The 17,858-nt window shown below is 40.2% G+C and overlaps 1 protein-coding gene across 3 annotated transcripts in view; it reads right to left on the bottom strand.

The window, feature by feature from the left end:
• The window catches only part of LOC126262873 (putative phosphoenolpyruvate synthase), a 381,045-nt gene that overhangs the window by 121,816 nt on the left and 241,371 nt on the right, over nucleotides 1–17,858 (bottom strand). For all 3 annotated transcript variants that reach the window (XM_049959740.1, XM_049959741.1, XM_049959742.1), the window contains one exon: nucleotides 17,596–17,740. In XM_049959740.1, coding sequence (XP_049815697.1) covers nucleotides 17,596–17,740 — 145 coding nt within the window. The remainder of the gene's footprint in view (nucleotides 1–17,595; nucleotides 17,741–17,858) is intronic.

The following is a 17,858-nucleotide window of genomic DNA, read 5'->3' as shown; positions in this document are numbered from 1 at the left end:
CACACACACACACACACACACACACACACACACAGAGAGAGAGAGAGAGAGAGAGAGAGAGAGAGAGAGAGAGAGTGGTCAACAGCAACAGATGAAAATTTGTGTTGGACTGGGAATTTTAAAGTAGACCTCCCACTTAAGATGAACAGTTGCCTTAACTGCCTCGGCTATCAGAGCATGCTTTCCATCTGACCCAAATTCCCAATCTGTTGCACACTACTAGCATAGCATCAGCTACCCACCAACTACTCACTCACTGTTTTGGATTCCTGCAAGAGACTGGGCTTGTGTGTGTATCCACACTGAAACAAAGGATCTTTGATCATTACACACACACACACACACACACACACACACACACACACACACACACACACATACACTTAAGTGCCAGAGAAACTGGTATAGGCATGCATATTCAAATACAGAGATATGTAAACAGGCAGAACACGGCACTGCAGTCGGCAATGTCCATATAAGACAACAAGTGTTTTGCATAGTTGTTAGATTAGTTACTGCTGCAACAATGGCAGGTTATCAAGATTTAAGTGAGTTTGAATGTGGTGTTATAGTCAGCACGCGTGTGATGGGACACACCATCTCTGAGGTAGCCATAAAATAGGGATTTTCCCATATGACCATTTCATGAGTATACAGTGAATATCAGGAATCCAGTAAAATATCAAATCTCCAACATCTCTGTGGCCAGAAAAAGATCCTGCAAGAACAGGATCAACAATGACTAAAGAGAATTGTTCAACGTGACAGAAATGCAACCCTTTCGCAAATTGCTGCACATTTCAATGCTGGCCCATCAACAAGTGTCAACATGTGAATCATTCAATGAAAAATCATCAATATGGGCTTCCAGAGCTGAAGGCCAACTCATGTACCCTTGATGACTATGTGAGACAAAGCTTTATGCCTCGTCTAGGCACATCAACACTGACACTGGACTGTTGATGACTGGAAACATTTTGCCGGGTCGGACAAGTTTTGTTACAAGTTGTATACAGTGGATGGATGTGAACAGGTATGGAGTAACCTCAAGAATCCCTGCATAATACCAGGGGACTGTTCAAGCTCATGGAGACACTGTAATGGTGTTGGACACATGCAGTTGGAGTGACATGGGACGCTGATACGTCTAGATATATAACTTTGACAGGTGAATGTATGTAAGCATCCTGTCTGCTCACCTGCATCCATTCATGTCCATTGTGCATTCTTCGGCAATTCCAGCAGGACAATGCGACATCCCACACATCCAGAATTGCTACAGAGTGCCTCCAGGAACACCCTTCTGCATTTAAACACTTCTGCTGGCCACCAAACTCCCCAGACATTAACATTATTGAGCATATCTGGGATGCCTTGCAATGTGCTGTTCAGAAGAGATCTCCACCCCCTCATACTCTTATGGATTTATGGACAGCCCTGCCTGATTCATGGTGTCGATTCTCTCCAGCAGTACCTCACACATTAGTCAAGTCCATGCCACATTGTGTTGCAGCACTTCTGTGTGCTCATGGGGGACCTACGTGATATTAGGCAGGTGTACCAGTTTCTTTGACTCTTCATTGTGTGTGTTGTGTGTGTGTGTGTGTGTGTGTGTGTGTGTGTGTGTGTGTGTGTGTGTGCATTTGTAGGTAGTTTCTATTCTTTTGGACATCTCCAAAAGAATGGACACTATGAATTGTTGTTGCAGTAGTAGTGCGCAACAGACTTGGAGTTTGGGTCAGATGGGAAGCACACTTGTTTGCTGAGGAGATTATGGTGCCTGCTCGCATTAAGGGGAAGATCCGGGTTCGAGTCCTGGTCCAGCATAAATTTTCACCTGTTGCCATTCAAACATTTCAGTGCCCAAATATGGCTGTTGTCTTTAAAAACTTTGAACGCCTTCACAGTCACATCTACTGTTGCAGACTGACAGTGAACAACATAAGGCAAATGAGAAAACACATAAATTGCCAATAACCAGAAAATGCCTTAAAAGGAATCAGTGAAATGATTGTGGTTTCTTTCCCAAGGCTGTGTAGGGGCTGGATATGGTGAAGAAAGAGTGCATGGCACCACCTTCTGACCTGAGCACTTGGGGCAGGCTGTGACAAGGTATTCAACCTCCTGAGTAATGCCAATTTTTCACAACACATGACAGCGTGCCAACAGTTTTGAGCAAGAGATCCCCCAGTGAGCCTGATATAGTAAGTACAGGGCATCCTGCTGCAGAGCCATTGGAACCATGACATGAAGAATAAATTATTCCATTGACAGGAGAATAATGCCATCCAAGACAGAGAGGCAATGGCGCAATGCATAAAAATTTCATTGCAATTCTGATGCCCAGCCCAGCAGAAGATCAGATTGCCAGTGTTGTATTATGCATATGATCTGATGGAGCACCAGATCTGCAATCACAGCAGAGGCAACATGAAAACTGATGATCGGGAAGCTATTCATAGTGTGTCTCACCATCATTGTTGTTGGTGTGGTCTTCAGTCCGAAGACAGGTTTGAATGCAGCTCTCCACCATGCTACTCTATCCTTCATCTTCGAGTAACTACTGCAACCTACATCCTTCTTCATCTCTTGGTCTCCCTCTATGATTTTTACCCCACACACTTCCCCCTCAGTACTAAAGATGTGATCCCTTGATGTTTCAGAATTGTCCTACCAACCGATCCCTTCTTCTAGTCGGGTTGTACCACAAACATCTTTTCCCCCCCGATTCTATTCAGTACCTCATCATTAGTTACATGATTTGCCCATGTAATCTTCAGCATTCTTCTGTAGCACCACATTTCAAAATCTTCTATTCTCTTCTTGTCTAAACTGTTTATTGTCCACGTTTCACTTCGATACATGGCTACATTCCATACAAATACTTTCAGAAAAGACTTCCTTGCACTTAAATTTGATTTAATTTGACTATGTTCCATTATCCCAATTTTTATTTTTTTGTGTTTATCTGATATCCTCATACTTCAAGACACTGTCCATTCTGTTCAGCTGGTCTTCCAAGTCCTTTGCTGTCTCTGACAGAACTACAATGTCATTGGCAAATCCCAAGCTTATTATTTCTTTGCCCCCCTCCCTGCCTTTCACACTTAAATTTCTACTCCAAATTTTTCTTTTTTTTCTTTTATTGCTTCTTAATATACAGATTGATAACATCGGGGATAGGCTACAATCCTGTCTGACTCCCTTCTACTACTGCTACTACTACTACTCAATAACTGCTTCCCTTTAATGTCGCTTGACTCTTATAACTGCCATCTGGTTTCTGTACAAATTGTAGATAAATATGGGCTAAAATGGGAAACCAAGAGCTTATGGCCAGTAATTAGATGAAATTTTGTACCACACCAGAACACGTGAATTTCTTTTTTAAGGCATAGACAGTAGCAAGTCTTTCCATCTGAGAATAATGTTGATGAGCCAAGTTGAATGTTTTTGAAATAAAGCAATATTAATGGCGATGGGCCAGGACCACCTCCACCCCATATTCAGCTGTGTCTGTGACCATGACTGCATGCTTCCAAGGTTTAAATGTTGCTGGACATGGTGCGGAGTGAAGACTATCCTTAAGCTGCACAGAGCAAGCTCACAGGCTGGAGACCAAACAAAAGATGCAAGAGGTGAGCAATAGTAGCTGCTCTGGGAATACCAGAAGTTCTCATAGATGAGATGGCCTGTGCAAGGCCATAATAGTGCACACCCTGCTGGAAATTTCATGATCCAAATAAACTACGGAGGGCTACAAAAAGTGAGATTTAGTGAGATTATGTTTCAAGCCCACAGCCTGTAGAATAGTAGACAAAGAATGGAGAATACGTAGGTGATCCTCCATGGTAGCACCTGTCATGACAATATTATCAAGACAGTTAATGCAATTTGGGACAACTCTCATAATCAGTTCTAAAAAATTGTTGAAAGTTGGCATGCTCAATAGTGGTCCCAAACATGAGCCACTGACACTGATAGAGATCAAAAGGTGTATTAATCACAAGCAACTGGTTTGATGCCTCGACCATCGGAATCTGAAAGTTGGCTTTGGCCAAGTTGATTTTCAAAAAGTATTGACCTGCATCCTAGTTTGTAAGTAACTCCTCCGGGCAAGGCGGAGGGTAAGTGTCTATGACTTTCTGTGCATTAGTAGTGACCTTAAAGTAGCCACACAGTTGAAGCTGACCAGACAACTTCTTTACAAGCAATAAGGGGATAGACAAATCACTTGAGGAAATTGGTGTAATCACTCCCAGTGACGTCAAGCAATCCAGCTTCGCCTTAACCTGATTGTGTAAAGCTACTGGCACCGTCTATAACCAAAAAAATTAGAACAGGCAGAGGGTTTTAGGGTGATGTGTGCTGTGAAATCATTCCACATCATATCCCTGGAACAGACAGATCTGGAAACTCAGAACAGCCAGCAGTGCAATTCATGAAAAGACACTTGGTCTGACACTAGATGCCTTGTATCCATAACAGAAGAAACAAAAGTAGCAAAGACATCCAACGCGAACAGTTTTTCAGTACTCACATCATTAACCACCAAGTTCAAAAAGGAATGGTAAGCTGACTGGTAAAATGCGTCTGCTGTGAGCTGGCCAAAAATGGGTTATCTGCTGTTTGTTACTGCTTACCTGATGCTCTACACATGTCAATGGTAGGGACCCTAGCCTGGCATACATCTTAGAGTTGAGCAGAGACACAGTGGCCCTGTGTGAACTTCTAGGGTTAATGTCGTATCCGTCTCCATTCTTCAATAAAAAGTTTTTCTGACGTGCAGACAATAGCAAACACAATCACAAAACACTATGAATATCGATGTCCATTTATTCCTACAATGACTCCTTGGAGGGGGTGTTGAGATCGACATACTGCCACTATGTGAGCTTTTTTGTATATTTATGGCAAGAGACAGGATGTCTACTTGTGCTGTACAAAACAGAAGTAGCATGAAGGAAGTGGCATTTGTTGTTCCTACTGCTGACATTGTGTTTGTCAGCATCGGTCCAGTTGCCTTGTTTATACTGCAGCTACCTCCTCTTCCCCCAGCATGCTAGATTCCATGTGCTGGAGCTGCATGCTGTCAACAATGGCAACATTTTAATTGACAGTGGGGGTTACCTTGAATGACTGTGCAATACTCAAAACCTCTTCTGCCATAGGGTTTTCAAACTGAAGAGCACATTGATACACCTCCTCATCTGGGGATTTACAAATGATTGCATCTCTGATAGTGGTGTCTATGTAAGTCTCCCGAAATGTAGACGTGAAGCTTGGCCACCAAAGCTCAATATGACTGCTGCAGCTGTTTGTAACATTGGTAGAATTCAACACACAGTGTCCACATCAAAAGAAAGCAATGCTAACTGCCACAGTATGTGATACATACAAGAGGGTATCCATGATAAGAAAAATAGACCTGCATGTTAACCACCTGGAATGCCATGAAATGTTCATGAAGCTGCTTCTTGTAAGCACCCCAGTCTTCTACGGATTCTCAAAGGGAGAGGAGTGGTAGATCAGATGGCAGTGGGTGAACAACCAGAAGCTGAGCCTGGGTCCATGTAGTCAACAACAGTTCCAAGACGGCAGTGTGAACTTGCTGTTTGTTGCAGAAGTGACTGGAGTAAAGCCTCCATGGAATAACTGATTGGCAGAAAAATCACAGAATCCAAGAAACACAAAAATTTATCCCTCAACATCATGACTTGTGTTCTAACTAGGAACACAAGGAAACACAACTGTAAAAAGATATAACATTTATTGTGTCATGGAGTGACATCAACAGGAATACAATGAAAGTGGTTTACATGCCTCGAACACGTTTAAGAACTGAGCGCATGGAGGCCTGTGCATGCCCTTATAAAGATATCATCCACGTCAGTTTTTGCTACAGTAATGCTGCGTGTACACAGCAGACCTGGTGATAGCAGTGTGACCAGGCCAACTCTGACGGTTGCCTCAGATAGTTGCAGGGATGCCATTCGAATGTTGGCACACACTACGCCTGATTTATGTCCTCTGTGGGCAATAGGTGTAGTAACTGGTGGGTTACTACACCTTTCACAATATCTCTTGCATTTAAGAAGCCTTGCCTCTGACACATCAGTGTTGTACTCATTGCTTCATATGTTGTGGACAAGTCCTTGCTAGTATCAATGCAAATAATCATAAACTGATGCACATAATTGACTTTAAATACACTGGTAAAGGTTGCTTATTGAGAATACGGAAATGTTCTAACATCCTCCGACAACAGTTACAAAGTTACCATAGCAACAGGTAATAATGACACCAGGAGTAGCCATGATGCAACAATGCAAGAGCTCTACAGATTCCAGGAAGAGTTGCGACAAATGATAGATAAAATACAACAGTTCGCACCTGGAGACATTAACAGTGCAACAAGAACAAGCAGAAGTTTTCAACAGACAGCAAGAGGCCACTAGACCACACAGAACATACTTCTTCTCCCCTACAAGAAACAGCAACCCTCACTCAGAATGATGCTAGTTTTCCTCGTATGACAACTATTTTGGCCAATGGGTGAAAACAATGCTCACTGCCAACTGTCAGAGTGCCTGAATATAGGAGTGACCAGCCACTGAAATTATGTACAACACCAACATAATAAACAGTTCACTAGCAACTGACATAGCCACCAGTGCCTTAGTGGACAGCCATTTAGGTGGATGATCAAGAAAACCAGCATCACAGATCTTGTATGTGGCAACGGACAGACAAGACTACACAATATATTCTCTTGCAGACTGTTTGTTTCAGACAAATTTTCAAGTTGCAAAGTTCTCATAGACACAGGTAAGGATGCTTCATTTTACCCACTCAGGATGCTATAAATTCAAAGACAACTAACATCACTTCACTTCTCTGCTGCAAACAACTCAGTAATCAAGACATTCAATGAGAAAACTCTACAACTAAACTTAGCCTCTGCATCAAGTACCAATGGAAATTTATTATAGAAGTTGTTTCAGAGCTAGTAGTAGGAGCAGATTTCTTGGCTCATTTCAGTTTTCTGGATTATGTCAAGAGCAGTTCTTTCAACAACAACACTTCAGGCACCATCAGTAAAGGCACCCAGATATCTCACTTTATAAGAGAGCAAGAATCATCAGCTACAAACGTTTTTACTCAGCTGCTTCAGCAGTTCTCAACAATCTCTACACCATACAGTGGGAAGAAAGCTCTGAAACACAATACAAGACATTTTATCTTGGCTACCCCTTGCCCTCCAGTATCTGCATTATTGGTGGCCAACTCCTTCTACTCCATTGATGAATTTCTCGGTAGAACCAATTGATTTGTGTGTGTATACACAAGTACAATATAACTTCTGCACAATTTCAGTGCAGTAATGTGTTCATTGTAAATAAGTATTATAGTAGTAGTATTACACATTTATTACATAATAAATAAATAAACTTTTTTATTTTAAATTCAGTGCATTAGTATTTGTAAAATGATTCTTTCATACATACAGTGTTCATTAAAAAATGACGATCATCCCACTTTGGACCTGTGGAATGGTACATTAGCTTATTTGTTTGAGTTGCAAATATTTTTCATGTATTGTTGTTTTTCTGACATGTTCTACATCCTGGAGGACCTCATCACTACAGATCAATTAGAATGAAAGTAAATCTAATCTAATCTAATCTTGTGGACAATACCACCAGATCTCCTGGCAATAACCAAACAGAGGAGTTTGAGAAGCTACTAAAAATGGTATAATTCAACACTCTGACAGTCCTTGGACATTCCCACTACGTTTGGTTCCCAATAATGATATAATGTGGAGACTATGTTATGACTTCTGGGCAAAAAATGCAATGACAACATTAGATAAGTACTCAGTGCTGAATTTGCAAGAATTTAACATCATGTTAGTAGGATCATATTTTGTTAGTGTCAGGGATTGTGCAAGAACTTACATGCAGATTCCAGTAGCAGCAGAGGACATACCCATGAGTGCCATAATTATCCTTTTTGGTTTTTCAAACAAGTTGACATGCCTTTTAGATGTATAAATGTGGCTCAGACGTGGCAAAAATTTATGGATGAAGTTTTATGTGGAATAAATTTCTGTTTTTCTTGTAATGATGATATACTGATTTTTTCCAAAACATCCATACCACTTGATACAGGTTTTCCAATGTCTCAGTGACTATTGCATAACCATAATCAATAACAAGAAGTCTGTGCTAGGACAAAAACAAGTAGCTTTTTTGGAATATTTGGTTATAGTATCAGTAATTTCTCCATTAGCAGAAAAGGTGCAGGTTACACAGCAAGTGTAACTTCCTACTTTCTTTTTACTGTCAACAGCTAGCAGAGAAAGCCCTCACAGCAGCACTTGCAGGCACCAATACCAAATGTAAATCCAGCAGCATTTGGTCATCTGAAATGCAACAGGCATTTAATACAGTGAAAGAAAGTGCAGTCAGTGTGACACTTTTACCACAGCCTCTTCCTTTGGCACCTTTGGCTGTTGTGGTAGATGCCAGTCAAATAGTAATACATGCAGTTTTGCAGCAATACATTAACTGTGCTTGGCAGCGCCTTCCATACTTCTTTTCATGAGAATGAATGCACAGCAAAAAATGGATTGTATATGACAGAAAATTGCTGGTGCTTTTTGAAGCTATCAGGCACTTCTGGGCATCGTTGGAAGCTAAGGATCTCACTATATTCACTGACCATTAAGCCCTAGCATTTTTTTTCAAGCAGTATAGCAAATGCAATTCTTCAAGACAAAAGAGCAAATAGAATTTATAACACAATTCATAGCTGACAAACAGCACATATCAGGGGCAGAGAACTTTGTGCAGATTACCCTTCATGTACAAACAGTGTACCATAAAGCATTAATTTTAACAAGTTAGTTACTTGACAGGCAATGACCAACAGTTGCAAGATTTTTTGGCCTCTGTGTTATAATAAAAATAAGAAAAATTATTAAATACATATGCATATGAAAAACATTTAAAAGGGGATAATGCATTTGTGTTGTTAGAAATGTTCTGTGCTTGTATGAATTTTTAGGCTATTCGACTTCTCCTCTTACATTTCAATTGTAGATGCAGGTGGTGGACTCCAACTACACCAGTGCATGTCATAAATAAATAGATCCTCCTTACTTGGTGTCACTTCACTCGAATAAAAAATACTCAATACCTGTATCAAAGCTTTTCTTATTTTGAAACATGTATGATACAAAACACTCAAAGCCCATCTTATTCTGAACAGCACTTCTTAACAGACCTTCTATATACAAGAGAGTGAGAAACAAAATCATGTACAAAAAATGAATGAATTTTTTTCATTTGTCTGCACCTTACTGGGCATTCATAATTAATGTCTTTGCCAATGCTTATGGTGGATCGGTGTTTCATTTTTTGGTTTTAATAAATTTTAACTTTTCAATTAGCTGGGGGTCTTTAAACATGTACCTACACACCTCTTGTGCAAGTGTGGTTGACTAAACTTAAGTCTGAAAATTGGTGCAATGTGTCTAAACACAGACAGCATCCTTTTGCACTGGTGACCTACCACAGGAAAGCATTTCTTAGTGTTCATGACATGACATATCCAGGTATAAAAACATGCCACAACTACTGGCAGAGTGCTTTGTGCAGCCCTGATTAAACAGGGACTGTAAAAGGTGGGCACTGGAATGTTTCGTCTGTGAAAGTGGTGAAGTAGGATGTTACACTGTCACAATCAGCCCCCCTCCCCAACCCCTTTGGGGACAATCCAGTCTGTGACAGTTCTGAAAGATTTGTGCATATACGTATCAACTTTGGGGGGGGGGGGGGGGGGGGGAGGAGCAGTACTCCAATCAGAGGGATTCCACTAACTACACTTATTAATTGGCTTACACAATTGACAGAGGCTGTTCCTGCCACTGACATTTCAGCTGAGAAAATGGCAAAGGCCCTTTTGAACATATGGATAGCATGTTTTGGTTGACCGACACATTTAACGATTGATAGAGGTAGACAATCTGTATCATTTCTACTCCAAAACCTAGCCAAACTGTGTGGGATGAACTACCATAAAACCATCAGGTATTGCTCACAAAAAAATAGGATGGCATAAGACCTTTAAGGCAGCTATAATGTGTAATACAGACTGTTATTGGCATTTGTGCTGTGGAAATAGTATTCAGCAAGAATATCTGCATCTCAGCCAATTTCATTGAATACATGACTTCTATGACAATATGGACTGACACATTACTAATATTTATTGATCTGTTACAATAACAGCCACCTCAATTGGACACAAATCTATGAACCAGACATGGAACTCAACAAACTTTTGCCCTGAAAGATATACAACAGTGTACCCATATTATACTCCAAATGGATATTATCAAGCCACTGTTGCAATGTTGCAGCCACTGTATTTTGGACCTTACAAGCTATTATGCTGAGACAAACATACAGTGGAGATATGCTGTAATGGAACACTCACAATAGTTTCAATAGAGAGAGTGAAGTTGTCTGACAATTTCCAGGCCCCCAATCAAGTGATAACAAAGGCACCAATTACTGAGGAAGGACCAATGCCAAGCTTGTTTCCACTGATATCTCAACAAACAACTTCGCTAGAGTAAACCTCATAAATGCAGACCCAAGCAGCTTGTGCTTTAAATATCTATACAAGCCGGGCACTCTGCATGTTTGGTGGAGCAGCTGCTTTGCAGCTGACAGTAAATCCTTGTGGCAGCACCAAAACTGGAGTCATTCCAACACGGCAAAATACAGTCGTGTTTCAGACATTTCTGTCCATTTGTTTTGTTTTAATTTTTATTGTAATGTCATTTTCTTTGGTTTTATATTGTTCTTATCTCTGCAGCATTATGAACACTAATAATTAATAAAGCAATTTAGTACCCTGCAAGGGGTATTTAACAACAAGGCTATTTAACAACATAAAAAAGGAAGTATTGCACATGTATCTCAGATAGCCTACATTTGTAACTGCACTATTTTATCTACAATGTGGCCAGAATGTAGGGATGTAAGTGTGACAATCTCAACATGATTCTATGTGGGACCATGGCCCCTCAGAGATCTAGGGATTTTATCTTTAATCACTAAAATGAGTGAATCACTTTAGGGGAAGATCAAATCATTCCCCGAAGTCTTTGCATCCTTTAAGTGAGAGAACTCAGTGCCTACTCCTATCCCAAACATTAAATTTAACAAGCATTAAATTTATCAAGCTCTTTATTGATATTTGGCTGATATTGTGTTACTGTAGCAAGACTTGCTCTGCATTCCACCGATAATGACAAAGAAGCTAATATTAAAACATTGCAGTATCATCAGGAGGTATTGTATAACTATACAATTTATTAAACACATAATATAATAGTTAAATACACTGCATGGTTGTAAACTACAAATAACACCTATAATTTAATTATTTGTTTAAAGTTCAGAGACAACATGAATAATCAAAAGGTCTATACTGCACATAAAATGTAACTGGTGATTTACCATCCACATCACTTCCATTCAAGTATCATTGATGTTTGGTGTTGAAGCATATGTGATGCCCAAAATTGTGACGGAAGGTTTACTTGGAGGCACAGGTTGTGGTGATGGAAGACAAGGTTATTCTGATGTCCTAGTAGAATCAAATGTAGGTAGTGTTTCATTGTTAGTTGTTGTCCCTGAACCGTTGTGTCTTGCCTGGAGTAGAGATTGGCTTAAATCTGCCACTGGATGTCATGTGCCATTGACGTCAACATTGAAAGTGCTGTTGTGGCATGTCAGTACCATGTGTGGGCCATACTATGGTTTTTGGAGAGGTTATCGAACGGCATCATGTTACACAAAAATCTGCTTACAGGACTGTGAATCATAGAAAATGAATGGTTACTGGATAGTATGTTCTTCTGAAACATCCAGATGGAGTCTGCAAATCTGTGAGCATACATTTTGTATTAACTCTGGAGCTTTACTTCCTGATGTATCAGTGAAGAATTTGACAGGCACTCAAGGTTCTGTCCATACATTAATCCAGCCACTGTCACATTGGGATCTTCATTGAAAGCCACTCAGGGGCCTAGTATGACAATAGGGAAGCTGTCAGTCCAATGCTCTATGGCATGGCAACTAAGTGAGGCCTTTAAATATTGGTGGAGCTGTTCCACAAGATCATTAGCAATATGATGGTAGGTACAGGTTTGAATTCAGTTCATTCCAAGCAATGGTGAAAATACTTTAAAGAGGTGTGACTCACAATGTTTGCCCTGGCTGGCAGTGATGTTGAGGAGAAAGCAGAAGTGGGCAATAGGTTGTGGTTACAGCTGCTGCTGATGCACCTTACACTGGATAGGCCTCAGGCCCATGAGATAAATGGTCAATCACTGTGAGGCAGTATTTAATTCTTCTCATGGTGGTAAAGGTCCAATGATGTTGATGTGAACATGCTCAAATCATTGTTTCAGTGGGGTGAAAGAACCAAGTGTAGCTGTAACAAGCTGAGTTATATTGTTGAGCTGACAAGTGATTCGCTGGTGGACAAATGTCTAGTAATTCATTTGAATATTTAGGCTAACAAATGCCTTTTTCTCTAGTTGTGTAGTAACCTTTACTCCTGGATGAGATTGCCTGTGGAGAAAGGAAATGCCTACTTGCAGAAATCTGCTCTAACAATGGGTCATGCTTGTGACACTAATGCAACATAGCATAGAGCTATGTTTGCTTGTGCTACCTGAGTCTATCAGAGATGCAAGCCTGATGACATTTCGAAGAATATCTGCAGTTTGTTACCTCCTTCCTGGGTATTGGAAAGTGCTATGAAGTCAAGTCCCTCTTAATTGGTGTCAATGTGAGATAGGACACATGCTAGTCCATTCTGCTCACCATCAACATGTTATATATCTGTAGTAAATTGCACAATGAAGTTCAAATGTCACAACTGGAATGATGATGTTTTATCTGTGTCTGATAGAAGGCAAACACAAGTGTCTTATGGTCTGTGATACAACCGAGATGTTGACCTTGAAGCATGTTGCAAAACTTTTTGATCGAAGAATATGTTGGAAAGAGCTTGTGGTCATACACTGACAAATTTGCTTGTGATAGTGATAATTTTTTATTGATAAGATATAGATATTGTCAATCATGTTTGTACACATTGTTGTAATAGATGTCCAGAGGCACCTGATGGTGCGTGCACCATAACTGCGAGAGGTGTGTTGCAAAGAGGATGAGCTAATAATGCTGTCTCTGGAATATCAGCTTTCACTCTGGAGAATAATGACTTCTTTCCATCAATACACTGTAGTGTATCTCCAATGCAACTCTTTAAGGGATTTTTGAGAGTCACTGCCAACAATTCATAATTGGGCATAAAGTGTTGATAAAAATTTGTCAAGCCCAAAAAACTACCTAATTCACATATTTGTAGTGGGTTGCGTAGGACTGCTTGTGCATTGATAAGGTACATTAGAATTTTACTTCCATCACTCCAAAACCATATTTTAATAAGGTAATAGGTAAGCTCCCACTCTTGTAGTCTTGTGAACAACTGCTGTAGGTGCTAGATGCAATGCCTCACCAAATGACTTTACAAACAAGCTATCGATATAGAGGTAAAAGAACTCTTAGGTGTCTAGTTATATCATCCATGAAGTGGTGGAAAGTCTGGGTGGCACTGTTTAGTCCAAATCACATTTTCAGATATTTGTAGAGTCCAAATGGAGTGCAAACAGTTGTTTTGGGTAAATATTTTCTGATGAAATACATATATGAGAAAAAGCATGGACGAGGTAGATCACAGGAAAACTGTCTCACCATAAATGTGCATAGCAAACTCTTCGATATGTGACACAGGGTAGGAACATGGTATCATTATGGCATTAAGCTGATGATAGTCCCCACAAGGTGTGGTGAGCTCAAGAATTATGTGAAAGATGGCAGATTTCTTGTGCTAACATGAAAACGAACTGTTGCTTTGTGATCTTGATTTTGTCTGGAGACGTACAACAAGATCTTGAATGAATTGTCCTGGCATGGTGACAATGTGATGTACCACTGAGTGTTTTACCTGTGCAGGAATAGGCAATAGCTGGGTGATTTCAGGGAACTGTCAGTTTGATGCCATTGTGTATGACATGGCACTGAAGTCATCTGCGTTGTAGAGTCATGCGGGAGTCAATGACAAAGATTTGGGAGGAGTCCTAAAAATGATAAGCATGTCAGTGACAATGAATCTCTGAATGAATTCATGTCAAAGATTGAAGTTTGTATGTGAGGTGATGTGTTCATAGGTCTTGATGGAAGACCCATTTCCAGAAACAGCTGACTCATTTTGCTGTGGATTATGCAATGAGGATTATGCAATGAGGAATTGCAGTGTGGTAGAGCACTCTTTTGTGAACAGTAAACGATTCTTTGGTTTGAAATTAGCTACCACTGCTGCTGATTTCTGACAAGATTTTTCTTGTCACAGGTTAGTTGACACAGCTCCAAATTTTCTGTGATACCAGCAGATATTTTCAATGGAGGATGAATGCTAGTTTCTGTCGGAAGATCACTGCTATTAAATGCAAGTGAGGAGTGCCATATTTTTAGGGCCACAACTTGCTTAGGTAATTTGGTTACTTGTCCTTGCAGTGCCTGCAAAGCACTCTTTATCCTGGTGGAGATGGTTGTGATGCTTGTGGATGGGTACATCATGACTACACAGAATGAATGGTCTTCATGGTAGGTGCAAATTATGCACTGCATTTATTCACGAGTAGGTCTGTGTGGTGCTGTTGATGCAAAAACAAACGCAACATATGTTTTATCTTTCTGCACATGCAATACTGGTGCATGACTGGGAAACACGCAGTCACCAAATGTGTGAAAATACAGTTTACAAAAAGAATAACAGTAAGTTCTACCACATTAATCATAAATCATACCACTTCAACAGCATGTGAGCTATGTGCTGGACATCCATCATGTTGGAAGTACATCGCCATATCCGGCAAACGGTCCGGACACTTGGATGATGTCATCCAGGATACCGAGCAGCATACATAGCACACACCCGTTGAGCATTTTGATCACAATAGCCATACATCAATACGATATCGATCTTTTCCACAATTGGTAAACAGTCCATTTTAACATGGGTAATGTATCACGAAGCAAATACTGTCCACACTGGTGTGATACTACATACTTATACATTTGTGACTATTACAGCACCATCTATCACAAAGTGAAATAAGTGGTCCAACTAAAACATTCATATTTCTTTACGTACTACATGAATATGTAATAAAAAATGGGGGTTCCTATTTTAAAAAATGCAGTTGATATCCGTTTGACGTATGGCAGCGCCATCTAGCAAGAAAACCATAGCGCCATCTGGTTTCGCCCTTCTAGCTAGACGAGTTTCGTTCTTTGTAGTTTTTTCGTTTGATGCTTATTTCATGAGATATTTGGCCCAGTCGCTATCAATGGACCACACTGTATTCATACATCAAAAAAGTTTGCATCACTTTGGTTCCAAGAGTTCCAGAACCTGTACCAAAAATTGGAACAAAGAGATCAACATAAATATCATTTCCGCCCTTTTAATTGCTCAGGAAAAGAACACGTTGCATGTTGTAGCATCCTACAGCAATACCTTCAGAGGTAGTGGTCCAGATTGTTGAACACACTGGTACCTCTAATATCCAGTAGCACATGCTGTTGCATTGATGCATGCCTGTACTAGTCATGGCATACTATCCACAAGCTCATCAAGACAGTGTTGGTCCAGATTGTCCCACTCCTCAAAGGCAATTCAGCGTAGATCCCTCAAGAGTTGTTGCTGGGTCCCATGATCCATAAACAGCCCTTTTCAATCTATTCCAGGCATGTTCGATAACGTTCATGTCTAGAGAACATGCTCGCCACTCTAGTAGAGCAATGTCATTATCCTGATGGAAGTCATTCACAAGATGTGCACAAAGGGAGCATGAACTGTTGTTCATGAAGATAAGTGCCTCATCAATATGCTTCCGATATGGTTGCACTATTGGTTGGAGGATGGCATTCACATGTCGTACAGCTGTTATGGTGCCTTCCATGACCACCAGTAGCGTACGTTGGCCCCCCATAACGCCACCCCAAAATATAACGGAACCTCCAACTTGCTGCAATCACTGGACAGTGTGTCTAAGGCATTCAGCCTGACCAGGTTGCCTCCAAACATGTCTCTGATAATTGCCTGGCCAAAGGCATATGTTACAATAATCAGTGAAGAGAATATGATGCCAATCCAATTGGCATGTTGCTGGGCCCATCTGTACTGGGCTGCATCGTGTCGTGGTTGCAAAGACAGATCTTGCCATGGGTGTCAGGATCGAAGCTATGGATCATGCAACCAATTGCGCACAGTTTGAGTCATAACACGACGTCCTGTGGCTGCACAAAAAGCATTATTCAACATGGTGGCATTGCTGTCAGGGTTCTTCTGACCCATAATCTATAGGTAGTGGTCATCCACTGCAATAGTAACTCTTGGGCGGCCTGAGCGAGGCATGTCATAGACAGTTCCTGTCTCTCTGTATCTCCTAACAACATTGTTTTGGTTTACTCCAAGACTCCTGGACGCTTCCCTTGTTGAGAACTCTTCCTAGCACAAAGTAACAATGTGGACGCGATCGAACTGTGGTACTGACTGTATAGGCATGGTTAACCTACAGACAACATGAGCTGTGTAACTCCTTCCTGGTGGAATGACTGGAACTGATTGGCTGTCGGACCCCTCCATTTTTAGTGACATCTCTAAACAGTCGAAGGGATTGTGTCTGTGATACAATATCCACAGTCAACATCTATCTTCAGGAGTTCTGGGTACCTGGGTGGTGCAAAACGTTTTTTGATGTGTGTATATGAGGTAGAATGGACTCCTCAAATTAGTTCTGTTTCTAAATCTGACAGTTAAATTAATATCCGGCACCTGACAGTTCCATTTCTGCATTTAAAAAATTATTATTATTTGTGACTGCACTGTGGGTAAAAGATTTCCAAACAAAATATGGAGAATGAAATATGACAGTCTCACAAAATAATAAATGAATTTTTTAATAACTTCTAATGATAATGCAATATAATTACTAACTATGAAAACTAGCACAGTTAATGTAACTTTGTAAAATAGTGATGTGCAGAGAAAATAAATCACAGCTGTCTTTTTAAGATTTTGATGGGCTTTGTCTACTTATTTCATTGTTGTCAACTGAATCATTTATTGCCTACCATCTGTAGTTAACTACAAAAACATGCCACAAAAAGATCTGAGTCATAATTTGTAGGTGTTAAATTACACACTATATTTGTTTTAGTTTTTTTTAGATCAATTAACTCAACCTGCTTAAATAAGGTTAGATTTTCAAGTGTTTTCTTATAGTCAGGAAGAAACTCCCGCATTTAACACCAATGCTACTGAACAATTTTGATGAGGCCACAGCAATAGTCTAAAGATCCAGCTAACTAAATATTCACTAACTACTGAACATGAGAGAGCATTAGAGAAGTGAAAATATTTTTGCTTTGTACTTACATTTAAAACATTCATGAAAGCATGATGATGAGATAGATGTAACTGATCAAGATAGTAAGACCGCATGACCTTCTTCATACCATTATTGAGCAATGGTATCACAAATGACTGACTCAGAGGTGAAGTACCCTCCGGAAATACTTCTCTGCAAGATAAAAACGGCTGATAACAATATTACTGAAGTTGAATAATGTGGACCTATCTTACAATACACTCCAACCTGATAAATAACATTGATGTTAAATAGCAGTAAAATTCATGCT

The sequence above is a fragment of the Schistocerca nitens genome, chromosome 6 (assembly GCF_023898315.1).
Source record: "Schistocerca nitens isolate TAMUIC-IGC-003100 chromosome 6, iqSchNite1.1, whole genome shotgun sequence".
Classification (NCBI taxonomy): domain Eukaryota; kingdom Metazoa; phylum Arthropoda; class Insecta; order Orthoptera; family Acrididae; genus Schistocerca; species Schistocerca nitens.
The sequence above is the reverse complement of the archived record's forward strand: the minus strand, read 5'-3'. Positions and strand labels throughout refer to the sequence as shown.